The sequence below is a fragment of the Rhineura floridana genome, chromosome 1 (assembly GCF_030035675.1).
Source record: "Rhineura floridana isolate rRhiFlo1 chromosome 1, rRhiFlo1.hap2, whole genome shotgun sequence".
Taxonomy (NCBI): domain Eukaryota; kingdom Metazoa; phylum Chordata; class Lepidosauria; order Squamata; family Rhineuridae; genus Rhineura; species Rhineura floridana.
The window spans coordinates 90420864-90444864 of record NC_084480.1 but is presented as its reverse complement, the minus strand read 5'-3'; the positions used below and the strand labels follow the sequence as shown (position 1 = coordinate 90444864).

At 41.7% G+C, this 24001-nt stretch overlaps 1 protein-coding gene across 2 annotated transcripts in view; it reads right to left on the bottom strand.

Annotated features, from left to right (window-relative positions):
• Window positions 1-5193: 5193 nt before the first annotated feature.
• Window positions 5194-24001, bottom strand: part of LOC133384267 (hippocampus abundant transcript-like protein 1) — a 44855-nt gene continuing 26047 nt past the window's right edge. Inside the window, exons 7-13 of one of the 2 annotated variants that reach the window (XM_061626191.1) lie at window positions 22470-22583; window positions 18966-19037; window positions 17192-17419; window positions 15464-15576; window positions 11233-11330; window positions 9072-9229; window positions 5194-6715 (exon numbers count right to left, since the gene is read on the bottom strand). In XM_061626191.1, the coding sequence (XP_061482175.1) occupies window positions 6512-6715; window positions 9072-9229; window positions 11233-11330; window positions 15464-15576; window positions 17192-17419; window positions 18966-19037; window positions 22470-22583 (987 nt within the window). In that variant the 3' untranslated portion in view covers window positions 5194-6511. The remainder of the gene's footprint in view (window positions 6716-9071; window positions 9230-11232; window positions 11331-15463; window positions 15577-17191; window positions 17420-18965; window positions 19038-22469; window positions 22584-24001) is intronic. The other variant, XM_061626183.1, reaches the window with a different exon arrangement.

The following is a 24001-nucleotide window of genomic DNA, read 5'->3' as shown; positions in this document are numbered from 1 at the left end:
AAAAAAGGTTGGAGTTGTTGGGGCCTATCCTAGCGTTGAAATCACCCATAATGATAAGAGGTATGTGGGGATGGCGGGACTCAATATCAAGAATATAGCTCTCCAAGGTCTCCCAGGCCGAAGAGACATCCCTCCTGGCCGAAAAGGGGGGGATATAAACATTAATCAAAAGGAGGGATAGGGCACTGGATTCTAGCAAGGCGGCCATAGCCATATTGCCGCAAGAGGGAAGCTTGGATAGTGAAACGGCCATGGAAGTTACGAAAAGGATAGCAAGGCCAGCCCTAGGTCTGCCTTTGCCCCTGGGGGAGGCAGCTGGGAGATCAATAGAAGAGAAGCCATCAAGGATAATTGTATCAATTGCCCAGGTTTCCTGTAAAAAAATCACATCAGAATTAGCCAGGAAGGATAACACATCCGGCAAGTTGCGATTGGAGGCCCAGCCAGCAATATTCCATGATAGAAGGTTAAGCAGAGCATTAAAACTTTCAAGGTTGGGCAGAGGGGGCTGGGGAGGAGGGCGGAGAGGAGGTAGGTCGGGAGAGCAAGCTATAGGTTGTCAGTAGATCACCTCAGGGGTGGGGGGGGCGGGGAGTGAGGCAGGAATGGCATGGGGATCATGTGGGGGAAGGGAATTCAAATTGCCCAAATTATCGGAAAAAGGTAAGGCGGGTGTGGCAAAAGGCGCCCCTGAAGTCCATAAGGTGTTCAAGAGACCAGGGACGGTTTGGAGAGGTGGCTGGAGGTTTGGAACCTGATCTGCCACTCCAATCTCAGAGAAGTAATTAGAGTTAGAGTCAGTCTCAGACGTACACGGATCCACCGTTGGTTTTCCCTCTCTGAAAATGCTTAACAAGTGGTCCTTAAGGCGTTCGAGTCTCAGCAAGATGTCTAATTGGTCCTGGGGGGGGTAATGTGGCGAAGGAGCGGGACACCACAATCTCATCACCATTGAGGGAGCTCTCGAGAGTACTAGTAGAGTGGTTGACATCTAAGGTCCTGTCCGTGGGACTCACCTGTAGAGGAGGTGAGGAGGAAGGGCCAGATGCAGACGAGGGCCCTGTCAATACTCAATCATTTGCGATTGACTGATTACAGCCCCTCCTGTCCTGCCACATGCCGGAAAGAAATCAATCGTAACGGGGGCAGGATGGCTTAGGACTGGGGGGCGTGGTTCTGATTGCTCTTGGAGTGTCAGCCAGAGTGACTATTAACGACCTGGGGGAGATACGTTTAAAAAATAGCGGTGCAGCGAAATGCCGAACTTTTGTAACTTCTCCCTCGCATTGTAAATCCGACTGGCAATAGTCGCTGAATGGAAAGTAGTGATTAATCTCCAAGTGCGTGAATAAGAGGTCAGTTTAACCAGATGATTAATATAACTCATACGTTGTTTGGCGGAAAGGGCCCGGCTGAAACAGGAGTCCAAGAAGGGAATACTCGGGTAGGAGGACCGATTGCCAGAATCCCTCTGTTGGCATATGACAATGAGTTTTCGAGGTTGCAGTACTAAATTCCAGGGAGAAGCACCCTGGAGTTACTGGAGAGGGTGTGGAGGGGATGGGTTTTAGCCTTGGCGGGAGAATGGAAAGAGTTTCCGCCTGCCTGGCATAGCTGTGATGTAAGAATGGGGGATTCTTGGTAGGCTGGGAGCTCGTCCTAGTCGGTTCAGCCTTGGAGAGATGTCTTGTGTAGATGCCGTAACGGAGTCCTTCTCCACACAAGCAGCCCAGGGGCTTATAGATTGGTAGTCAGACCTGCTGTTTTCCATGGAAGAGTCCTTCTGAGAAGAGGTTTTCTTACGAGCTGTACCATGATGATGCAAGGTTGTCGAAGAGGAGTTAGAAAGGGAGTCCAAAAAGTTAAATAAAGGCTTGAAATTCATTTTCCTGCCTGGGTTAAATTTGACATTCTTGATATTCTTAGATTTTTTTACTCCTGTGAAGGCCTGCTTGTGAGGTCTGGAAGCTCTGGGGATCCTCCTGGGAGCCGGCTTGGTGGAGCGTGAGCAAATGATTGAACTGGCTGGCAGACCTGACTCGCTGGGCTTATTACATAAAAGCAGACCCGTAGCCTGGACCAATGTGGTCAATAAGCTGATAGTTTCAGCAATATACGCTTTAATCAGGGTCAATTCCTCCAGCATTAAGTCGTCTCCAGCCAGCAGGGGGGGCGTAGGTCTGAAGCATTCTGAGAAGGCGTCCCACACATGGGTTGTGTTATCAGAGATGGAGCTGAAAGTTCCTGCGACTCATGCAGAAAGTCTAGGGTTAACAGTTCAGTGGGGATGTCACCCCCTGGCGGGATAGAAGAGCAACTGAAACCAGCATCCAAAAGTTCCTCTGCCAGGTTTTTAGAATATGAGGGTTCAATCACCAACTGTTTTGGGAGTTGGCAGTCTAAGGACCATTCGAGCGTCTCTCCTCCCAAAGAGTTTGGCTTGGGCGGAAAGTACTGTGTAATCATAGATTGTTGACAGCTTGGAAGATTCTTCTCCCCCACACGCAAGTCCAGTTCTCTGCATTTCTGACTCATGAAAACCATTTTGAGCCCCCGAAACTCAGTTGTCAAGCAGGGAGGTGGAGCAGGATGTAGAAAAGAAACAAACAGCCCAGCCAAAACGGGTAGATAAAGCACTATTAACATGCTTGCACGCTGCTATTCTGGTAAGGTACAGTTCGAAGACAAATGCACAAACAAACGCTGCTACTGCCGTTCCTCAGGGCAGTTCGGACACAGACAGTTGGCAGAAACTCCGGCATCTTATCTTAATAAAGAATGTTAAACCTCCAAGAAGTGTAGGAGGCTGTAATATATTCTGGCAAGACAGCCGAAGGGCGATAAAATGCAGAAAATAAAACAAAAGGTCGGCGGTAGTAAAACTAGGTCAAAAAGAAAAAAGACAGGAGAAAGCTGGAGCACGTCTTACCATGTCGGCTGCCCAACCGGAAGCCTGTCTTTTCTAGTGAATGTCTCCTCATTATGTGTCCAAAGTACAATAACCTCAGTGTCATCATTTTAGCTTCTAGCGATAGTTCTGGTTTAATTTGTTCTAACACCCAATTATTTGTCTTTTTCGCAGTCCACGCTATGCGCAAAGCTCTCCTCCAACACATTTCAAATGAGTTGCTTTTTCTCTTATCCGCTTTTTTCACTGTCCAACTAAAGGCCCTTAATTATTAATGTTGTGCTGCAAACTTTTTACCAAGAGCCAGATTTGGTATATGCTACAAGAATTCCTGGATCCAAGGGAGAAATATAACACGAGACCCCTACTTTTCCCAGTGCTAATCCTCAACAAAAGCCTAGACTGCCATTCTGTACCCACTGTTCTCACTGATTGGTTAACAACATTGACAAGCTGCAGCAGAATTGGCTTAGAAGGGTATGTGCATATTTTGCTCCAAAACTTACTTTCTAGGAAAGAAACTTTATTTTTTAAAAAAGTTCAGAGTCTGGGACTTCAATAACAACCTTCACAGATGCCGGATTGGCAACCTTCAATCTAGAGGGTTGTGGTGTAGTGGTTAAGGTGTTGGACTATGACCTGGGAGACCAGGGTTCGAATCCCCACATAGCCATGAAGCTCACTGAGTGACCTTGGGCCAGTCACTGCCTCTCAGCCTCATGAAAACCCTATTCATAGGGTCGCCATAAGTCAGAATCGACTTGAAGGCAGTACACACACACAACAGTAAGGGAATAGCTGGAAATTGTTTCCCTCCCTATTGAGCAAGACCACTAGATGCAACCTATCTATTTCACTAAAAATGTTTTTTTACACACATATTTAGAGTAATTCTAAAGGTGTGCCATAAAATAACTTTTAAAACAATTTGGTTAATCTGTAAGACCAAAAGGAGAATATAGGAAAATGCATCCAGCTAAAGCTAATTTAGACTAGTCCATACTGAAGGCAACACTTAACAGTAAATAGCTTCCTTCTTTTTGCAAAAGAACTCTTTACTGACTTTTCTTTCAGCATAGCTCAAGAGTTTGGGATGTGTTATGCAGTGGATCAGGAAGATAAGCCTGTTTGGAGAATGCACTTCTCAGTCTGTAATGACCTTGGTGCCAAAATGTGTTTTTTCAAGGCTTTTAATTTATAAATTAGTTTATTGTGGAATTGTTTTAACTGTTGGTTTTATTCTGTTTGTTCATTGTTGTGTTCATTTTTATCCATTGATTTAGTTATTTTATGTGATTTTTGGAAATGTATTTTGCATTGAAAGACTGGGTATAGGTTCAGGGAGTAAAATACAGCTACTGTGACAACCAGCAGCTTTTAAGATCTTAGAGACTTAATTGCTATAAAGGCTTATATTTCCACCTTACTCTCTCTCTCTCTCTTCCCCTCCCCATTTCTTGGGATTCATCAAGCTGGCAGACAATTTTATAATAGAGTGCTGTCACTGCCTGTCAGCCTCATGAAAACCATATTCATAGGGTCGCCGTAAGTCGGAATCAACTTGAAGGCAGTACATTTACATTTATTGTAGCCTCAGTCATGTGCGCACACATGCAACATCAAGGAAACATGGTATCTTAGTAAATGCATCAGTAGTGAAAATGTGAGGTAACAAACTACCTAACGGACGAGGCATTTCTGATGATGCAATTTGAATTGCCAACTGAGGCTCTGGGCTGTAGACAATGAGAATTATCAACCCTGGGATGCATATCACCAAATGAACTCTGATCTAGTTTAACCACAGTGTAAAAATCAAAACAAGAATGCCTGTGAATTATGGCAGCACAATAGCTTGTCAACCCTACTCCTTTAGTTTATTACAGCTTGGTCAGTGACTATTACAGACACTGCAGTATTTCTTTTTGTCTCAGTTATACTTGGAGATACCAACACAGTATTAATTTTGTCCTGAGAAAGTTCATTGATAGCTTTGCGATCCCCTCAGTTTCCCTGATACTAACTATTCAGAAACTGTCCCTTTCTTGAAGGGAAAATTTGCTCCCAGCAATCCATAGTTATGATAGGTTTATATTTACATATATAGCAATACTGTCATTTAGCATAGTGGAAGTGGGGCTGGGGTGTGAGGAGGAGCAAGAAAGGAAGCCCACTGTTGGACCGATATGTCATAATCAATTAGTCAAGAATGTACTACAAATTATTCAAACACAGATTTAGTATTGTGAAAAAATATATAGAATAAAAGGAAAATCACACTTGAATTTTGTATATTGTATAGGTTGCAAATTTATTATGCATTATGAAGCTTATTAACTTAAAAACCAAACTGCATAGTACAAAAGATTTGTTATCCTTGCTTAAGGCGGAACATGTTTCAAAATATATATATATATATATTTACTTTGTTCAGTCATTACACAATCCTTTATAAAAGCTGTATATCCATCACCCTCATTACATTTATAAATACAAGATTTACACAGTACCTTATCTGGAAAAAAGTAAAACTTCTTACAAATATCTACATATATTTAAGACATATAAAACATTCATAAGAGTTACCTGGTCAGATTTTTGTGTAACGGTCCATTTCAAATGCCGCAAAATATATAGAAATATATGCAATTCCATAAAATGTCTCTAAAAATTATAGCATGATACTCTGTAAAAACTAAACCATTTTTAGAGCCTCTTTTGGAGAGACATTTCATAATTATAATCCATGAGAGTCTTCAGAAGATTGGTATGAAGGCTAAATATAGTTGGAAACAAACTCACACCAAGTAGCAGTTAAGGCAGGAGTGAAATTAACAGGGGGCGTGCTTCATACGGCAGATAGAAGTGACAGAAGATGCAATAAATACACACAAGTAAATGTAAATTGCCTCAGCATCCAGTCAATTAGTCTTATGTCAAAACTGGCTACACTGGTGGTGCTATCTAGTTCAGTGAGCATTACTAACCATCAACTGAGAATACCTGTGCCCTTTTTAGGTTCCAACTGGAGCCCTGACATATAAGTCCTCAGGAATAAGGGTTGAAGACTTTCAAATAACTTATATTGAACAGTTGAAGTTATCCTGTAACACTTCTAAGCAGTTATGCAACATTCACTTTACCAAACAGCTTATTAATTAGAACGAAGGGATTTTGTTATTTTTTCCAAAATCTAAATGTGCTACAACAAAGTATGCATTCAATGGAAACATTGTAACTTTTCACTATTTTGGCAGGGGCTGTGGTCTGTTCACAGTGAATTTGGGTACACAGTAAGTTCAATTCTGTCTGAAGATTTCTCCAGATACTGTATTCCATATTCTCAGTTCAATGTTGAGCTCGATAGCATTTGAAATGAGATACGGAAAAATAACTGTGTTGGATTGTTACTTTAAAAAGTACTTAAATAAGCCCCAACGGGACATCCATGGCCACCTACACAGCATACCTTAGGTGGGTGAAATGTGCAAAGCTTCTGATAGATCAAAAGCTCACTCCGGTTAAGTCCTGCTCTGGATTCAGAGCTCAGTGCACAGATTTTGCTTGTTTGCAGACTATATGAACATTAGGAAAATCTAGCTCCTATACACTGCTGTCTTGCAGCAGTGGCTCAATGTCATCATCATTGCCTCGATCTTGGTTGCCGCTCTGGATGCTGCTGATGCTGTTGCTGTGCTTTCTGGTACTGCTGGCTTTACTGTGCTCAGGAATGAATAAGGCAACCAGAAAAGCTAGAAGGACTGCACATGCTCCAAACAGGAATGGTGGGCCGGGTATAATTGCACTCTGCAGAGAGAAAGGAGTTATCATGTATGAAGTTATGAGGCATTAAATATAAACACTGAGACTGTGCAAAACTGTGTCTATGCATTCATGATTGTCTACATATGTTACCAGTACAATACTTTTAGTTTCACTGCTTAACTGATTTGCCAATCAAGTCAATGATAATGATATTTCCATTTATAGACCACTCACTATCTGAAAGATCTCGAAGTGGTTTACAACAGAATACACAAAGTACAATAAAAACCATATCAAATTAATTTACAAAGCACAACACAAGAGTTCAATCAGAAGATGATAAATTTTGGCTGGTTTTGGCATCCACTCAAAAATTTGTGGTCTCCATCGGGTCATATCCTGCCCCAACTCAGAAGAGGGCTGAGGTTTCTTCTCTGATGTCATGTTGAGTGGAGGCAGCATTTGGAAGTGGTGAGAAATCTCACTGGTTTCAAGTACCATCCAAGTTAATAAAAAAACAGCCCACATTTGTGTCTCACTTTGTCCTGCAAGGAAGCAGCAGAAACAGGCAAGACTGCTTGTCTGGGTGCCACAAGGCAGAAGCTGATGCAGAGAACAGTGGCTGTCTGAACAACTGGATCAAACTCAAGCATATCTGCCTGCCCAAATCCTGAAGTCAATAGGACTTACTTTTGAGAAGACATGTACAGGATTGCACTATAAAAGGATTAAGCCCATATCAGCCCTGATGAAGAATATGACATTGCAGATACTTGTAAAATATTTTACTCAAGAGGGCCTTTATTGCAGGCTTCAGCACTGCATTCGCCACAAACTGTAAATTATTAAACACAGAAGACTACCAAAAAGTGCTGAAATAGTGGTAATTTCCATTATAAAACACCCCAAGTACACTGGCAAAGAGGAAACAATATAAAACAGATTAACTGTGTGGGCATGTGCAATGAATCATCCATTACATATCTGACAAACACAAATGACAAAGTAAAGATTAAGTTTTAAATATTATACTTCCCAAAAGCTTTCAGCCTCACTTCTAAAAAACAGGTGTGGGGAACCTCTGGCCCTCCAGATGTTACTGAAGTTCAACTCCCATTGGCCCCAGCACACATGGCAAAGGCCAGGGACGATGGGAGTTGTAGTTCAGCAACACGTGGATGGCCAAAGGTTCCCCACACCTGATCTAAAAAATCATTTTTTCATAGACCTGAATGCAGAAGAGGCAATTTTTGGGTATTGTGAAAAATATTTCCATGGACATAAAGAAGTTTTAGATTTTCCTACAAGCGATTTTAAAAAGCAACCAGTCTGAAATGAAATCTGAAGTGCATCCACACTAACCTTCAAAATAATTTCTATAAAACCACACTTTAAATCTGAACTACAAAAGCCATCAGTAACCAGGAGTGCCTGAACAAAATGTAGAACTCCCAGAACAGGTGGAGGGGGTTTTTTTGTGGAGGGAGAAGTTCCACTGTGCAAGCTGACGATCTGTTCACACAATTCCATTGGATACAACCCATAGGGAATAATCACATAACTGCTACTAGTTTGTCCTTCAACAAGGTATTATATATATTTTTAGCCAAGGTTCTAATATACAGCTGTAAAAACATAGCATTTACAACCAGAATTGACTAGGGAAAGGTGGCAGAAGTATGCTCAAATATAGAATATAGAAATATAGAAGTTCCTATATTTTGAGATCTAAGAGATAGGCATAGAACAGTGCTGTTAAGAGGTGAAAGAGGAGAAATTCAAGGTGTGTTGCTGGTAACAACTGTACACTGTAAAAGGAAATCATATCCCCATCTACTAACTTAACTACTAGAGATCTTCTGGTTGCAGGTTTACTCCATATTTCACCCTCGAAGCAGCCATGAAGCCAAGAAATTGCTATCTTGTATAGTTTGATGCTACAATATATTATTGTGCGGACATCTATGCAGATTTTTACTCAGCCCCTAAAATATAGCTAGAACAGCACATGTAATGTGAAGTCTGCCCGGCGCTTTCACTGACATCTTTCCAACATCAGGTAAAAAACCCTTATCTTTTTCCCCAGGGTTCAGATAAATCAGGATGTTGTTTTCCTGTTAGTGTGCTGCCAAAGCCTTCTGCTGCTATTATTTGGGGAGGATTTTTTTTTTACATATTTTTATTAAGTTTGTATTTTTGTGTGCATGTGTCATTATAATGTATTTTTACTTATGTTTTAAAACATGTTCTAAGCCACTTGGATACATTTGTGTAACAAGCAACTAACAAGTCTAATAAATAATAACAGTATCATCAGCTTTTAATCAAGAAATTTAACACCAACAATAATTTGAATGCCTTTTAAAAACCACGCCAGTTAATATTTACAATCATTTACCTCATCACTTGGATCCTGCATAGCTTTTTTATCAGAATCTGGGACAGGTGCCAACTCATTAAGTTCCACATGGAACAAAAAGAATATAAAGCCAAAGAGAGCAGGACCAAGACCATTGCAAAGGCCTCTGATTCCAGTTATTATCCCCTGGACAACGCCTGTAAAAGAACAAGACACCAGGAGAAATCATTTCCATTTTAAAATGCAAGAACTCGAAAGTCTGCAGTTTAATGACATTCAAGCTATCATGAGTTACCAGGTTGATGATTTCAAATTGATCAGGTATGAATAAAAACCTTTAACGAGGTTTAACTGGACTTCAAAATAGCACATACAAGTAGTATAGTACATAAATATGCTCTTCGAAGTAGAACTTTTCTTGTTTCAAAATGACTTAGATCATTTGTTTCAACGAAGGAAAAGGAAAGTTCTAATCCAAGGGGTTCTACCTCCAAGGGCCCACTTCAGATGGCTGAAAATTACTGAAACACACCAGTCACAAAATGGTAGTACAGGAGCAGAGCTAGTCACAAATTGGTGACTGATGGATGAAGAGTTTGGCATAATCAGCTGGCTCACATCACTTTCTAAAAGGAAAAGGAAATGTACTGCCTTCAAGTCGATTCCGACTAATGGCGACCCTATGAATAGGGTTTTCATGAGGCTGAGAAGCAGTGACTGGCCCAAGGTCACCCAGTGAGCTTCATGGCTACATGGGGATTTGAACCCTGGTCTCCCAGGTCGTAGTCCAATACCTTAACCACTACGTCACTTTCTGCTGACATCCAATTAATATTTGGAAATTGCCAAATTCTTTGATCTGAATGTACTGTGACTCAGCTGCCCCATTTTAGGCAGAATTTACTGGTCCAGAAGCTTTAACTGGAGAACGCTCCCCCTTTTCATCTTCCCATCTCTACATGCCTCTCGAAAGTATTTACACAATCTCCTGCGATTTATTCTTCCACTCTCTTTTTACACTGAACTTGCACATCCACCCCCCCCAAAAAAAATGTCAGTTTTTTTCATCCCTCCTCCCTGGTCCTTTTACATTCATTTCTTCCTCCAAAACAGATTTCCTCTCTTATCTCTTTCCCTTCTATTCCCAATTTATTATTGAAAGATTAACTTTTATCAATTTCTAATTTCCTCTGGCTCCTCCTTCTGTACTGTTCCTAAACTTCTGTTTCCCAGCTACCTTTTATTCAGCATGCAAGGAGTTACTGGAGCTGGCACTGGTCCAACCAAAAGGCTATGGCATGGCTAGGGGATGGGGCAGGAAATAAGGAAGCACTGGGCAAGCTGTGGCACTGAGGCTTGTCAGAAAGTAGCCTGTTTGAGAAAACTATTTTAATCGGTATGGTTCAATACTTTCACATACTCAAATCACCACTAGATGGTGTTAGCATCCACTTCCTAACTACTAAAAATACTTCAAAGGATACTTAATTACAAAAACACTGACACTGTGGGGTTCCTCTGCTGTAATTTGTATTTACACACTCAAATTATTTTTTAAAAGGGCATGTTTTCTCATTTTAATGCCAACACTTTATTCCCATTCTATATGATTTAGTCAGAATTATAGTAATCTTACAGGAAAGAGAAGAGACGTACCAAAATCTACATGCCTATTCAGACAAGAGAGAGAGAGAGGCTGCAAGTAATTGGGAGATTTTTCTCACAATCTTACTGACCCTGTGAGACTGAATTTGCTAGAGGTAATTATCACTAGTAATCTCTCTCTCTCTCTCTCTCTCTCTCTCTCTCTCTCTCACTCCCCTCTGGAAACAGAAATCTGAGCCATTGTTTTTTGGAATGAAAACATAATGTCACAATCTTTTATGAAAATTGTGCTATGTACTATTAGAGTCAATAATACATTTATGCTTTTTAAAAAACAGAGTGTGAAAGGAATGTATGCTGGGACACCATAATTTTTAAAATTAAAGGCACAGGTTGCTACATGAAGAGATGACTGCACTGATCCATCGGTTCTGAAGTTCCACAATATCAAAGCTGACTTCCTCTAGAGTTCTGGGAACATCCCAAAGCGAATAATTTGTGTTCTAATCCAGAAGTAAATGTGTGCATGCTGGTTTTGGAAATAAAATAGTTCTATGGAAGACATATCATGGTAAAACAAAGTTATTGCATTCACCTTGTTGGTCTGAGTCTGCACTTCGCGACACAAGAGCACTGATTGCTGGGAACGTAATGCTTGACATGGATGCTACAGCTCCTGCTGCCCACATCATCCTAAGAAAAAGACACAAAGCAAAGCCATTACATCGTTTGTAAGAAGCAGTTACTCAGAAACAAAAGCCAACTCTCCAGCTGTTACCATATCTTGTAGGTAGCATTAGAATTATAGTCAGGCTATATAGTACAGCTGCCATGCGGGTTTGCATCCCCATGTGAAGTTTCCCATCCCACTAGCTGTAATTTTTTATCAGTACTCAAAGGTACCAGGACCATCAGTTAGCAAGTTTCTTCACCCCACCAGTGGCTGCCAATTACAAGGAGCAGTGTTAAGGCAACTCAGTAGGTGACAGCCCAATTTCACACAAATGCTGCTAAGTAAACAAAGAAATGTTACAGCCAGAGAGTATAAGATATCCCCCACAGGGATGCCAACACCCATGGTAACCTGCCTGTTAAATCCTTACTATTCTATAGAGTTGAAAATATCAGCACATAAACTTCATACAGCAAAGGAACTGTGAAGGATAAAACCCCCAACTTGTCCGGAAGTACAAACAGTGTTTACATTTCATAGCAAGAACTGTAAGGTTTTGCGTCCGCAGGTAACAGGCCAGCAGAGCTTTTCTGAATGGTAAATGGGCTTTTGTCATCTGGCCAAGACAGCATTGCTCTGACACCCTCGGAGGCCTGCAATAACAATGTTGTACAGAACAGCACTTCTGGGACAAAATTAGATTTGGACAGAGTTGGATGCCATGGACAGAGCAGGTTGAACAGAGGTGTCCAGAGCACTATCTGTTCCACCTAGAGATGTTAAATTTCCAGAAATTTTGAAGCCATTTAAAAAAAATCAGGGTTTTTTCAAAAAAAAAAATGGAAATTTTCAGAAAAATGGAAAAAACACAGTATTAGCACTTTTTACAGATTAAAAGTCACTTTGTTACTTCAGGAACATAAAATGTTATTATGTACAAGTTGGTTTGGCATAAAATTATCACATTTGGTATATTAAAAGTACATTTTATGCAAACAATTATTACAAATTGAATTTACTTTTTTTAAATGTTTACTTTTTTTTGTAAACAATGGATCTACAAGATCCTGACCTGTAAGGAACCTCTTCCATTTTGCCAGTTTATGAGGGGCAGGCAAAAAACAATTAAAAAAAACCAGAAGAAACTATCAACATTAATAACAAAGAAAATTATTTATGTCTCTGCTAGTCTTCCACAGAGTCAAGCAGACATAAAGCATCCATTCGCATAAAAAGGACTGAGAAAAAAAAGGGGGGGGACCAAGATTCAGTGAAACATTTTATTCATCATGCTTCAATAAAACATTCTATAATCCATTTTTTCTTCATTTCAATTTTTCAAATTTTTCAGAAAAAACAAAAACGGCTTCAGAAAAAACCCGGAAAAAAGTTTTTCCCCCTGAATTTTTCTGTTTTTTTTCCCGGGCCTTCACATCTCTAGTTCCACCTGTACTGGACTGTGGCCTAAGGATGTGGACAAGCTGCTTGAAGAAGTGTGGCCCACCACCTGCCCCTTGACCATCCTGGCTGCTGAGAACTATACATAGGGGATTAACTGGGTGGGTCCAGAGAGTAATTAATGCTTTGCTGGAGGAAGGGGAGGTACCATCTGCCTTGAAGGAGGCAGTGGTGCATCCCCTCCTTAAGAAGACTTCCCTGGACCCAGAAGTGTTAAACAACTATCACCCAATGGCAAATATCCCCTTTTTGGGCAAGGTGCTTGAGAAGTGGTAGTGGTCAAGCTTCAAGCGTGCTTGAAGGAAACCGAGTACTTGGATCTATTCCATTCTGGCTTCAAGTCTGGCCATGGCACTGAAACTGGCTTGGTCCACCTGGTTCATTACATTTGTTGGGAGGGAGATAGGGAGAATGCGACCCTGCTCATTCTTCTTGATCTCTCAGTGGCTTTTGATACTGTTAACCATGGTATCCTTCTTGAACGTCTCAAGGATGTGGGGGTTGGGGGCACTGTACTTCAGTGGTCTCGCTCATACCTCGAGCCACATCCAAGAAATAGTTATGGGAGGTTACTGTTCAGCACCACGGGAATTATCCTGCAGGGTTCCACAGGGTTCCATCTTGTGTCCCATGCTATTTAACATCTATATGAAGCCTCTGGCAGCTGTCATCAGAAGATTTGGAGGTGCCATCAACATGCTGATGACACCCACATTTATTCCATCTGAAACATTTATATCTCTTTATTCCATGTGAATCTGGAGAGGCAGTTGAGGTGTTGAACCGGTGCTTGGAGACAGTAATGGACTGGATGTAGGCCAATAAATTGAAGCTGAATCCTGAAATGACAGAGGTGCTATGTGTCCAGAGTCTCATGTCCAGGAGGTGGGAAGACAGCCTGTTCTGGATAGAGTTGTTCTTTCCTTGAAGGACCAGGTCCACAGCTTGGGGATACTCCTTGATCCAACACTATCATGAGAGATTCAGGTGGCCTCAGTAGGCTAGGAGTTCGCCAGCTTTGGTTCCTTTTGGACAAATGATGACTTGACCATAGTGCTCCATGCTCTGGTAACTTTCAGACTGGATTGCTGCCATGTGCTCTTTGTGGGGCTGCCCTTGAAGATGTCTCAGAATCTTCAACTGGTCCAAAATGCAGGAGCCGGATTACTGGCCGGGGTTCCCTTTAGAATTCATATTGAAAAAAAGGAAATGGACTGCCTTCAAGTAGATTCCGACTTATGGCGACCCTATGAATAGGGTTTTCATGGTAAGCGGTATTCAGAGGAAGTTTACCATAGCCTTCCTCTGAGGCTGAGAGGCAGTGAATGGCTCAAGGTCACCCAGTGAGCTGCATGGCTATGTGGGAATTCTAACCCTGGTGTCCCAGGTCGTACTCCAACACTCTAACCACTACGCCACACTGGCTCTCATAATTCATATAACCCATTTTAAAACAGCTGCATTGGCTGCCAGTTTGTTTCCAGGCCCAGTTCAAGGTGTTCATGTTAGTGTTCAAAGCCCTAACCAACTTAGGTCCCAAATACCTAGAAGACCGCCTCCTCCCCTATAGACCCTCTTGGGTGTTGAGATCAGCAGAGGGAGCCCTTTTAGTAGTTCCGCCAACCTCGGATGTTGGGGGATGGCGGCCCGGGAGAGATCGTTCTCTGAGGCAACCCCTAGATTGTGGAACTCCCTCCCCATCGAGATGCATCTGGCAACCTCACTGTACCACTTTCGGCCAATGCTGAAGACACACCTTTCAACACCTCAGATGTATATTTTTAGAACCCACCTTATTTTCTGTGATGCTTAAGATTGTTTTTAACTGTTTTTAATTATGTGTTTAAATTTGTTGTAACACGCCCTGGGACCTTTGGGTGAAGGGCAGGTAACAACAACAATGCCAAATAGTACAGTAGTCATGTGCTCTCTGAAGTTAAACATCAGACTCTGATCACACCAGTATGAAACACCCCAAAAGAGTACGGAAACAGTGAACTTGCAAGTCAAATGAAGACCAAAGAGCATTCTACAGATACAAAAGCTGAAGTAATCAAAGTAACTGCCAATTAATCTACCATACTGGTTTTCAGTGGGTGGGTTCAGACCCATTACTGGTCTGCAAGCAGACTTAAAGAGGGTTGTAAAAACACTACCAGCATACAAAATATAGGGGGTGGTATCCAAAGAAGTAGTTCTGTTAGTTCAAGGGCATCTGGCTGGGCTTGGCAACTTCCCCTCCCTTCTCCCCATAACACCCCCTAAATCAGTTCTGGGGTTTCCAATCCTCTGGATCAGTTTTGAGGAGGGTGCACAAGGCATGCAGTGAATGGAGAGGGAGGGGAAGTTCCATTGCACAGCCAGAAGCCCTTGGGCTAACAGAACAGTATCACTGGGTAACGCCCTAAGTAAGTCCACAAATGCACTTTTGCAGTAATGATTGGTTTCGGATCTGAAAAGACTGCAGACCTCTGACCTAGACAGCTCAGAAAAATATTCAAAAATACGCAAGGTTTATTTATTAATCAAAATATTTCTACACCACCACCCCTACTGCCAGCTCAAAGGGGAACCCAAGGTGACTTACAGTACTGTGAAAGGTACAATACACACAACAGCAATTATACAACAATTAGAAACAGAGTACTAAAGCAAGCAGGCAAAGATGTGGCTCTTCTGACAGCATTATACTTACCAAGGCTGAGAACCAAACCCATACCAAGCCAGCTGGAACATCTGAAAGCCAAGGCCAAGGAGAACTGTATTTTTATTCCCTATAGACCTCATTAGGATACTGAGAAAGACAGTCTGCAAAAACAGAGAAAAAAGTCTTTGAAATTGGGTTTTCTGTATGTTTATAATAAAATGAATCAATGTAAGGTCAAAAATCATTTTTCCATTTACAGTGCCTCGCAAAAGTAATCAGACCCCTGACCAATGCTCTCATATTACTGAATTACAAACGATACATTGTAATTTCATTCTGTAGATATTTTATTTTGAAACACTGAAAGTTGCTGACTGCATGTACTGGAGGTTGAGCCCGAAGGGCAGTCTAGGGATTCTGCTCATGTATCATGCACCCCGCTGCACAACGGACTCGCTGGAGGAGGTCTCGGATGTACGTGTGCAGTCCCCAAACTTGTTGGTATTGGGGGACTTCAATGTGCATTCGGAGGCCACCCTCACAGGGGCGCCTCGGGACTTCATGGAAACCATGGCTTCCTGGGAGCTGCACCTTATTCCAACGGGGCCCACCCATGTAGCTGGCCATGCACTCAACCTTGTGTTTGTCTCAGGAGAGGAGAGGAGTGATCTGAAAATGGGGGGTACATCCATCACCCCCTTGTCATGGTCAGATCACTACCTGGTGAGGATGGACTTGTCGATGCCACAAACCCTCAGCGGGGGTAGAGGACTCATTAGCATGGTCTGCCCCAGGCATCTGATGGATCCAGATGGATTCCTGAATGCACTTGGGGAGCCTTTGGAGCATGCATACGGGCACTCGTCTAAGACCCTGGTGAGGGACTGGAATGCTTCAATCACTGGGGCATTAGACCGGCTGGCTCCGAAACGCCCTCTCCCCCTGAATAGAGCTCAGACGGTGCCGTGGTATACACCATAGGTATGAACTCTGAGGCGGGAGGTGAGACGGCTAGAGCGCTGGTGGCGGAAATCTCGCTCTGAGGCCAACCGGACACAGGCTAGAGCGGTGGCGGCAGCCTACCATGTGGCGATAAGGGCAGCAAAAATGGATTTTTATGCTGCCTCTATTGCGTCCACAGAGTGCTGTCCCAGGAGGCTGTTCCAAGTGGTCCGGAGCCTGGTCGGTCCAGCTGCCCCAGAACCGACGGAACATACTAAGACCTCCTGTGGGGAATCTGCAAAGCACTTTGTGGATAAAATCGATCGTATAAAGAGTGCTATTCCATGCGCTGTGGACACAGTGAGCGAGCCAGAGGCGGCCAGTGGCGCTCTGGTGGTGTGGCATCGGTTCCAGCTTCTTCCTTCTGATGAAGTGGACCAAGTGCTTTCAACCTTAAAGCCAACCACTTGCTTACTTGACCCTTGTCTGTCATGGCTCATTATGAGCTGCAAGGATAGACTGGGCGAGGGGATCAAGGCTGTGGTAAATATGTCCCTGGAAGAGGGAGTAATGCTATCAGCCCTCAAGGAGGCAGTAATAAAACCAATTCTAAAGAAGTCCTCCTTGGATCCCCAAGATTTAAATAACTTTCCCAGTTTCGAATTTACCATTTCTGGGCAAGGCGGTTGAGCGGGTGGTGGCGAACCAGTTGCAAGCACATTTGGAGGAAGCGGATTATCTGGATCCATTTCAATCAGGCTTCAGGCCTGGACATGGGACTGAAACAGCCTTGGTAGATGGTATGAGGAGGGCGATGGACAGGGGCAAATGTACCTTCCTTGTCCTCCTGGACCTCTCAGCAGCTTTCAATACCGTTGACCATGGTATCCTCCTGGACCGCCTGGAGAGTTTAGGTATAAGGGGAACTGTATTACAGCGGTTCCGTTCCTTCCTCTCTGGGAGATACCAGAGAGTGGCATTGGGGGATGAGGTTTCGGATCCTTGGCCTCTCGCTTGTGGGGTGCCACAGGGCTCCATCCTCTCCCCGATGCTGTTTAACATCTATATAAAGCCATCGGGGGCTATCATTAGGAGATTTGGGTTGCAATGTCTGAAGCAGTATGCGGATGACACACAGCACTATCTCTCATTTAAATCTTCACCGAGGTTGGCTGTAGAAACCCTGTCCAAGTGCCTGGAGTCAGTAAGTGGCTGGATAGGAAGGAATAAGCTGAAACTGAACCCTGACAAAACCGAGGTACTGTTTGTGGGAGACAAGAGAAGGCTGCGGGATATTGACCTGGTACTCAATGGGGTGCAATTGCCCCTGAAAGACCAAGTCCGCAGTCTGGGGGTCATTCTTGACTCCCAGCTGTCCATGGAGGCTCAAGTCTCGGCTGTGAGCTGGGAAGCGCTGTATCAACTCCATCTGATACGGAGGCTGTGCCCCTACTTTCCCAACCATCTGCTCCCATCTGTGGTACATGCCCTGGTCTCCTCTCGCCTAGACTACTGTAATGCGCTCTATGTGGGGTTACCCTTGAAAACGGGTCAAAAACTGCAACTGGCACAGAATGCGAGATCACATCACTCCAGTGCTGAAGGAGTTGCACTGGTTACCAGTTGTTTTCCGAGCCCAATTCAAGGTGATGGTTTTGATCTTTCTTGCACGGTTTCGGCCCAGTCTATCTGAAGGAGCGCCTCCAGCATCATCAGCGATGCCGCTCAACTAGATCAGCCTTGAAAGACCTTCTCTCCATCCCACCGGTTAAAACAGCGAGACTGGTGAGGACTAGGGAGAGGGCTTTTTCAATTGTGGCCCCCACTCTGTGGAATTCCCTCCCAGATGATCTCCATCATGCCCTCCCTATGACAAGCTTTTGCTAGGCCTTGAAGACCTGGCTCTTCAAACAGGCTTTTGGGGTGGGTTAGGTTTTATTATTATTGGTTGAGATTTTAATATTTTAATGTAACTATATTTTTTAATTTTGTACGTCGCCCAGAGTGGCTGGATTGCCAGCCAGATGGGCGACTAATAAATTTAATAAATAAATAAATAGGTTAGATCTGTAAGAAAAATTATGAAAACAAAGGAAATTCTAAAGTATCCTGGGAGAGTGAAGGAGTCTGGGAAAGACATTAGTGCCTGCTCCAGCTGGACTGCCCACTCCCCTCACAAGGCTATCTACCACCAACTGCTCCATGGGAAGGACCCCAGTTACTTTTTATATGCCAATACTGTTTACTACTGTTTTTAAATTTTATTTTGATGTTACTCGTAAATCACTTCGGATGGATTTGTATCCTGCAAAGGCAGGATATAAGTAAATGAAATAAATAAATTTGCCATAAACCAGAAAACTGGTGTCTCACAGAAAGGCAGCAAGATCAGCCAGGTTCCCAAAGAAAGTCTCATACCCTCATAAGGTATATGGCTGTGAAATTAGTTTTCTCTTGAACATAACTGTCAGATGTTTCATGGACAAACAAGTTTCATTGTCCCCAAAGAAAGCCTGATCATTTGTGACAGCCTGCAGGAAACCCAGAGGAATTCAGTCACAACACTGCAATTTGCATACCCACTTTTTCACAGGCCCTAAATGCTTACCTGAGCAACTATAGAGAGTACTCCTATCACAGCTATGAACGCTGCAATGCTAGCATATTCAAATTTTATCACCTGTAGATAAACCAAAACACAAATAATATGTGCATGAAGTTTAAAAAACAGCTGTTGACTACACTGATATACAGTAAATGACAAATGACTATATCTATTGTTAGTTTACAAAATTAGAAAAACCAGAAAAAGTAATCTTTCGTAAGGACAAATTTGAACAACCAGAAGGTAAAATAATTTGGGGTGGATATAACCAGAAACGTTAGAAGTGCAAAAAAAGGAAGACAGCAGTAGAGATCCAGTACAAACATCAAGTCAACTTCTGTTCAAACGTAGGTCATGACATTAAAAGACAAATGTCATGTCTTATAAGATAGATCATATTTAGTATAGGACTATAAATTAAACTCTATTACAGGTGGTAAAGGGAATCATCAACCCATATCTGATGGTATTCCCTTCTTGATAGGAAATGCTTCCATACCTTTCCCTTCATACTTAGTGAAGTACCTTTGGGGATGTGCCTGTGCGAGTGGTAGTGAGAGGAAATTGTGTAAGACTAGCCTTCCAGCAAACACACAGGAAAATACATTAGGCCAATTCTAATCTGACCAAAGGCAATCAAACTTTTCCAGTGGTATGCTTTATTATTATTTTAACATAGCTACATCAGCTAGTCCTCTGTATCCCACACAAGCTACTGAAGTCATACCAATGGCTGCTACCTAGGCCTACTTTTTAACCTGCAAGCAAATATTATTTCTACGTATGCATCCAAAGTTACTTTTATATATCCCCACCCCTTTGGTATGCCTTCATCATTTCTAATCCTTATTTTATTCTGCATCATCAACTAGAACCTATTAAACTTTCTAACAAAGCTTCAGAATGACTTCTACTCTAGTGATACTCTTCCTGCTGTTGTGTTTGTTTGGAGCAAAGGTATCAAGATGAAATTATATGCATTAGCACATTTAGGTTGCCTTCACGCCATTATCTGCATTTGGATCAATATTCATGCATATTAAGCATTTTATCTAAAAGAGGCTCAGAGATGGGGTTTTATAATGTTTAGAGAATTTTTAGTGTTTTTGTTTGCCGCCCTGGGCTCCTACTAGGAGTGATTACTAGAAACCAACATACATTTATCAAGAACAAATCCTGCCAGACTAATCTTATCTCATTTTATGATTGGATAACCTCCTGGGTAACCTCCTGGGTAGACTGTGAGAATGTTGTGGACATAATATATTTCGACTTCAGTATAGATTTTGACAAAGTGCCCCTTAATATTCTGATTAGCAAGCTAGTTTAATGTGGGCTGGATAGAACAACTATCAGGTGGTTCCATAGCTGGCTACAGAATTGTACTCAAAGAATGCTTATCAACAGTTCCTTCTCAAACTGGGGGAAAGTAACGAGCAGGATACCACAGGGCTCAGTGCTGGGCGCAGTGCTCTTCAGCATTTTTATTAATGACTTGGATGAGAAGGTTCAGGGAATGCTTATCAAATTTGCAGATGATACAAAATTGGGAGGGATAGCTAACACCCTGGAAGACAGAAAGAAAATTCAAAGGGATCTTAATAGGCTGGAGCATTGGGCTGAAAACAACAGAATGAAATTCAACAGGGATATGTGCAAAGTTCTACACTTAGGAAAAAGAAACCAAATGCACAGTTATAAGATGGGGATACTTGGCTCAGCAATACCACACTCAAGAAGGATCTTGGAATTGTCGTTGATCACAAGCTGAATATGAGCCAACGTGATGTGGCTGCAAAAAAGGCAAATGCTATTTTAGGCTGCATGAACAGAAGTACAGTTACCAAATCACGTGAAGTATTAGTTCTCCTCTATTCGGCACTGGCTAGGCCCCATCTTGAGTACTGTGTCCAGTTCTGGCCACCCCACTTTAAGAAGGATGCAGACAAACTGGAACAGCTTCAGAGGAGGGCAACAAGGATGATCAGGGGATTGCAAACAAAGCTTTATGAGCAGAGACTGAAAGAACTGGGAGTGGTTAGCTTTGACAAGAAACGACTGAGCGGAGTTAAGATAGCACTCTTCAAGTACTTGAAAGGTTGTCCCACAGAGAGGGGCCAGGATCTCTTTTCTCTATTGTCCCAGAGTGCAGGACACAGAATAATGGGCTCAAGTTGCAGGAAGCCAGATTTTGACTGAAGATCAGGAAAAACTTCCTAACTGTTAGAGTGGTACGACATTGGAACCAATTACCTAGGGAGGTGGTGGGCTCTCCAACACTGAAAGCATTCAAGAGGCAGCTGGACAGCCACCTCTCGGGTATGCTTTAAGTTGGATTCCTGCATTGAGCAGGGGTTTGAACTCAATGGCCTTATAGGCCTTTTCCAACTCTATGATTCTATACAAATTTAATAAATTTAATAAATAAAATAAATAAATAAAAATGAAATTCCATTCATTTGCTTTGCCTATTAGGAAAGTGTAGAACATAGAAAGTGGAAGCATTTGGCCTTCACTTTGGCCTAATAATAATAATGAGCTTGTTCCAAGCTTGCTTTATTTTACAAAAGCAGGGATATGTCTTTCTTCTGAGCTGAATCAGAAATCACTTTTGAACCTCTTTAGTATCACAGAGCAGCTTGCCCTTTGCAATCAAGGAACAGAAGGGAAAGATAATGGTCTACTGTTAAAAGGAAAAAAGGAGTCCTCCTGCAGTCATTAGTCATGTAGCCTGGATTTTTGCCACTGTACTATTTAAACAGCTTTAGCATTTGTACCAATGACTTACACTTTGCATAAACTCCAGATTACACTATTGAATTCCAGTAGCTACCTTAATTGTGTGGTACAATTGATTGATGTATTGTTGCTTTATAAAATTGCTTTCTTTGTATCTTTATTGTGATTTTACTGTTGTGTGAACTGCCTTTTTCTCATAAGTGTTTTATATATATACTGTATATATATACACATACAGATATACAGATAGACAGTTTTGAAAGCAACAAACAGAACTTCACCCAAGCTTGCTCTGGATCCCTATAAGGATTCCATTAATCACCTAAAAATGTATGCATGTAATTCTGATTAACTAAACAGATGTTTTTATTGTAATACCAAAGAGTTTCAGCTTCCGCCTTCATTAGCTGCTATCATACAAATGCTGTTACCAAGGTGGCAGTTATAGAGCTTTGAGGATGGAATGCTCAGAGGGGCTTCATTTGCAGAAGCTAAGTAGTGGTGGTACTGTCCTCCAGGTTCAGGCCATGTGGTGCCAATGTGTCCAGAGAGTATATCCAAAAGTTCTCCCTTTTGGTCAATGCTGTTGGCATCTCTATAGCTATTACACAAAAATATACATATATATACATATATAATAAATGTGACGGCTACATATTATGTACAGCTGTGATACTTTTAATGCTTTGCTTGTTCCTTACATGCATTCTTAATTTATCTATCAAGGACAACTTGCGAAATACTTAAAATATAGCTTAAATTACTTACTTGTCTCAAATACAGAAAAAAACTAGAATACTGGCCAGCCTCAGGCAGATAAGAAAGAAAGACAGTGATGCAAGTCAGCAAGATTGTAGAATCTTTTCCAACTTTTCTCAAAGACTGTAAAAAAAAGTAAAGTAAGTCAAAAAGAAGCATCTGGAAAGGATTATTACATTTTGAACAGGTGATTTTCACCCTTCTGAATGGAACTGTCAAAATATGTTCCACCTGTTGTTTGCTTTAAACAACTGTGAACAGGATGCCTACCAAGACCATTGTTTCTTCAGTTTTAAAGTTTCCTACATGGTGTGGGATATCGAAATCAAGTGCTGTACTAAAATGGACCTCTGGGCAAATTCATAAAAGCAATTCATGTGTTATGTTGTCTAGACAAACATACAACTCAATCCTCCAGTGGCCTCATTTTCTTCCCCAAAGCCTGCCTCACTTCTGCTCAGTAACAAAGGCCTCAGGGTCCTAGTCAGTCACCTGGGCCATAACAATCACTGAAAATGTTGTCTCTCTCATCTTCACTTCTTCCCACAAGTAGCAATTGAGGCTACTAGTATGACTTTAACAATTGGGAAGACAGGTCAGGTGAATTATATTTGCAGGGCACAAGATCTCAGATATATAATGCCTGGTAAGTTCCTCATTCTCAGAAGCATCATTAGCTTATCTAGACTCTTGGTGTCCATTGTCACATGTGGCACAATGGCTACTGTCCTGTGGCAAATTGATGCTACCATCTATTTTATTATTTTTAAATAAAATTATTTATACAAGTACCAGTGCAGAAGCATCCACCCTCAGCCCTTAACTATCACAAGTTCATCCTTGAGTCCTATACACTTTTCTGACTTTGAAAAGTACAGAATTACTTATGAATTCATGAAAAATCTGCTTCACTTTGACATCCACAATTCTCAACTATCTCAATACCTTGTGAGGCTTCTTTCTTCAGAGAAGCACCTTTTCAAGACAGATGTGATTTTACTTCAAAGCACTCAACATTTGAAAGATGACTAAATTGTTACAATGTGGACTCATATTTTAAATCAAAACGAGTTCACGGTTCTACACAGGTTTTCCAAAACTTTTCAATTTTTTATTCAATGTGGCTCTGTGAATCAACTTTTTCTGTGGTAAAAATGGTGAAATAAAAATACAGGTTGCAAATATTGGAAAAAAATTTGGAGGGAGTTATGATGCGTTTAACTAATTTTATGCCTGATTGCCCTGCACTGCTTAATGAAAAAATGTCAGATTTCTCATCAATTCTATCAATAAATAATTCAACACACTGTATTTTTCTACTCTCCAAACACAGTTAAAAATTATTTTTGTCAAGCGGCAAAAATGTTAAAACATTCGCCATAATTTCAGTAAATATGAAAAAAGTGTTGGACACCACTGATCTAGTTCAACTCAGGATTCAGCTATAGCATTCACCAGCCTCTGCTTAAACATCTGTAGCAAAAGAGAGGCCACCACCTCCAGAGACAGTCTCTTCCACTATTGACCAGATCTTACCATTA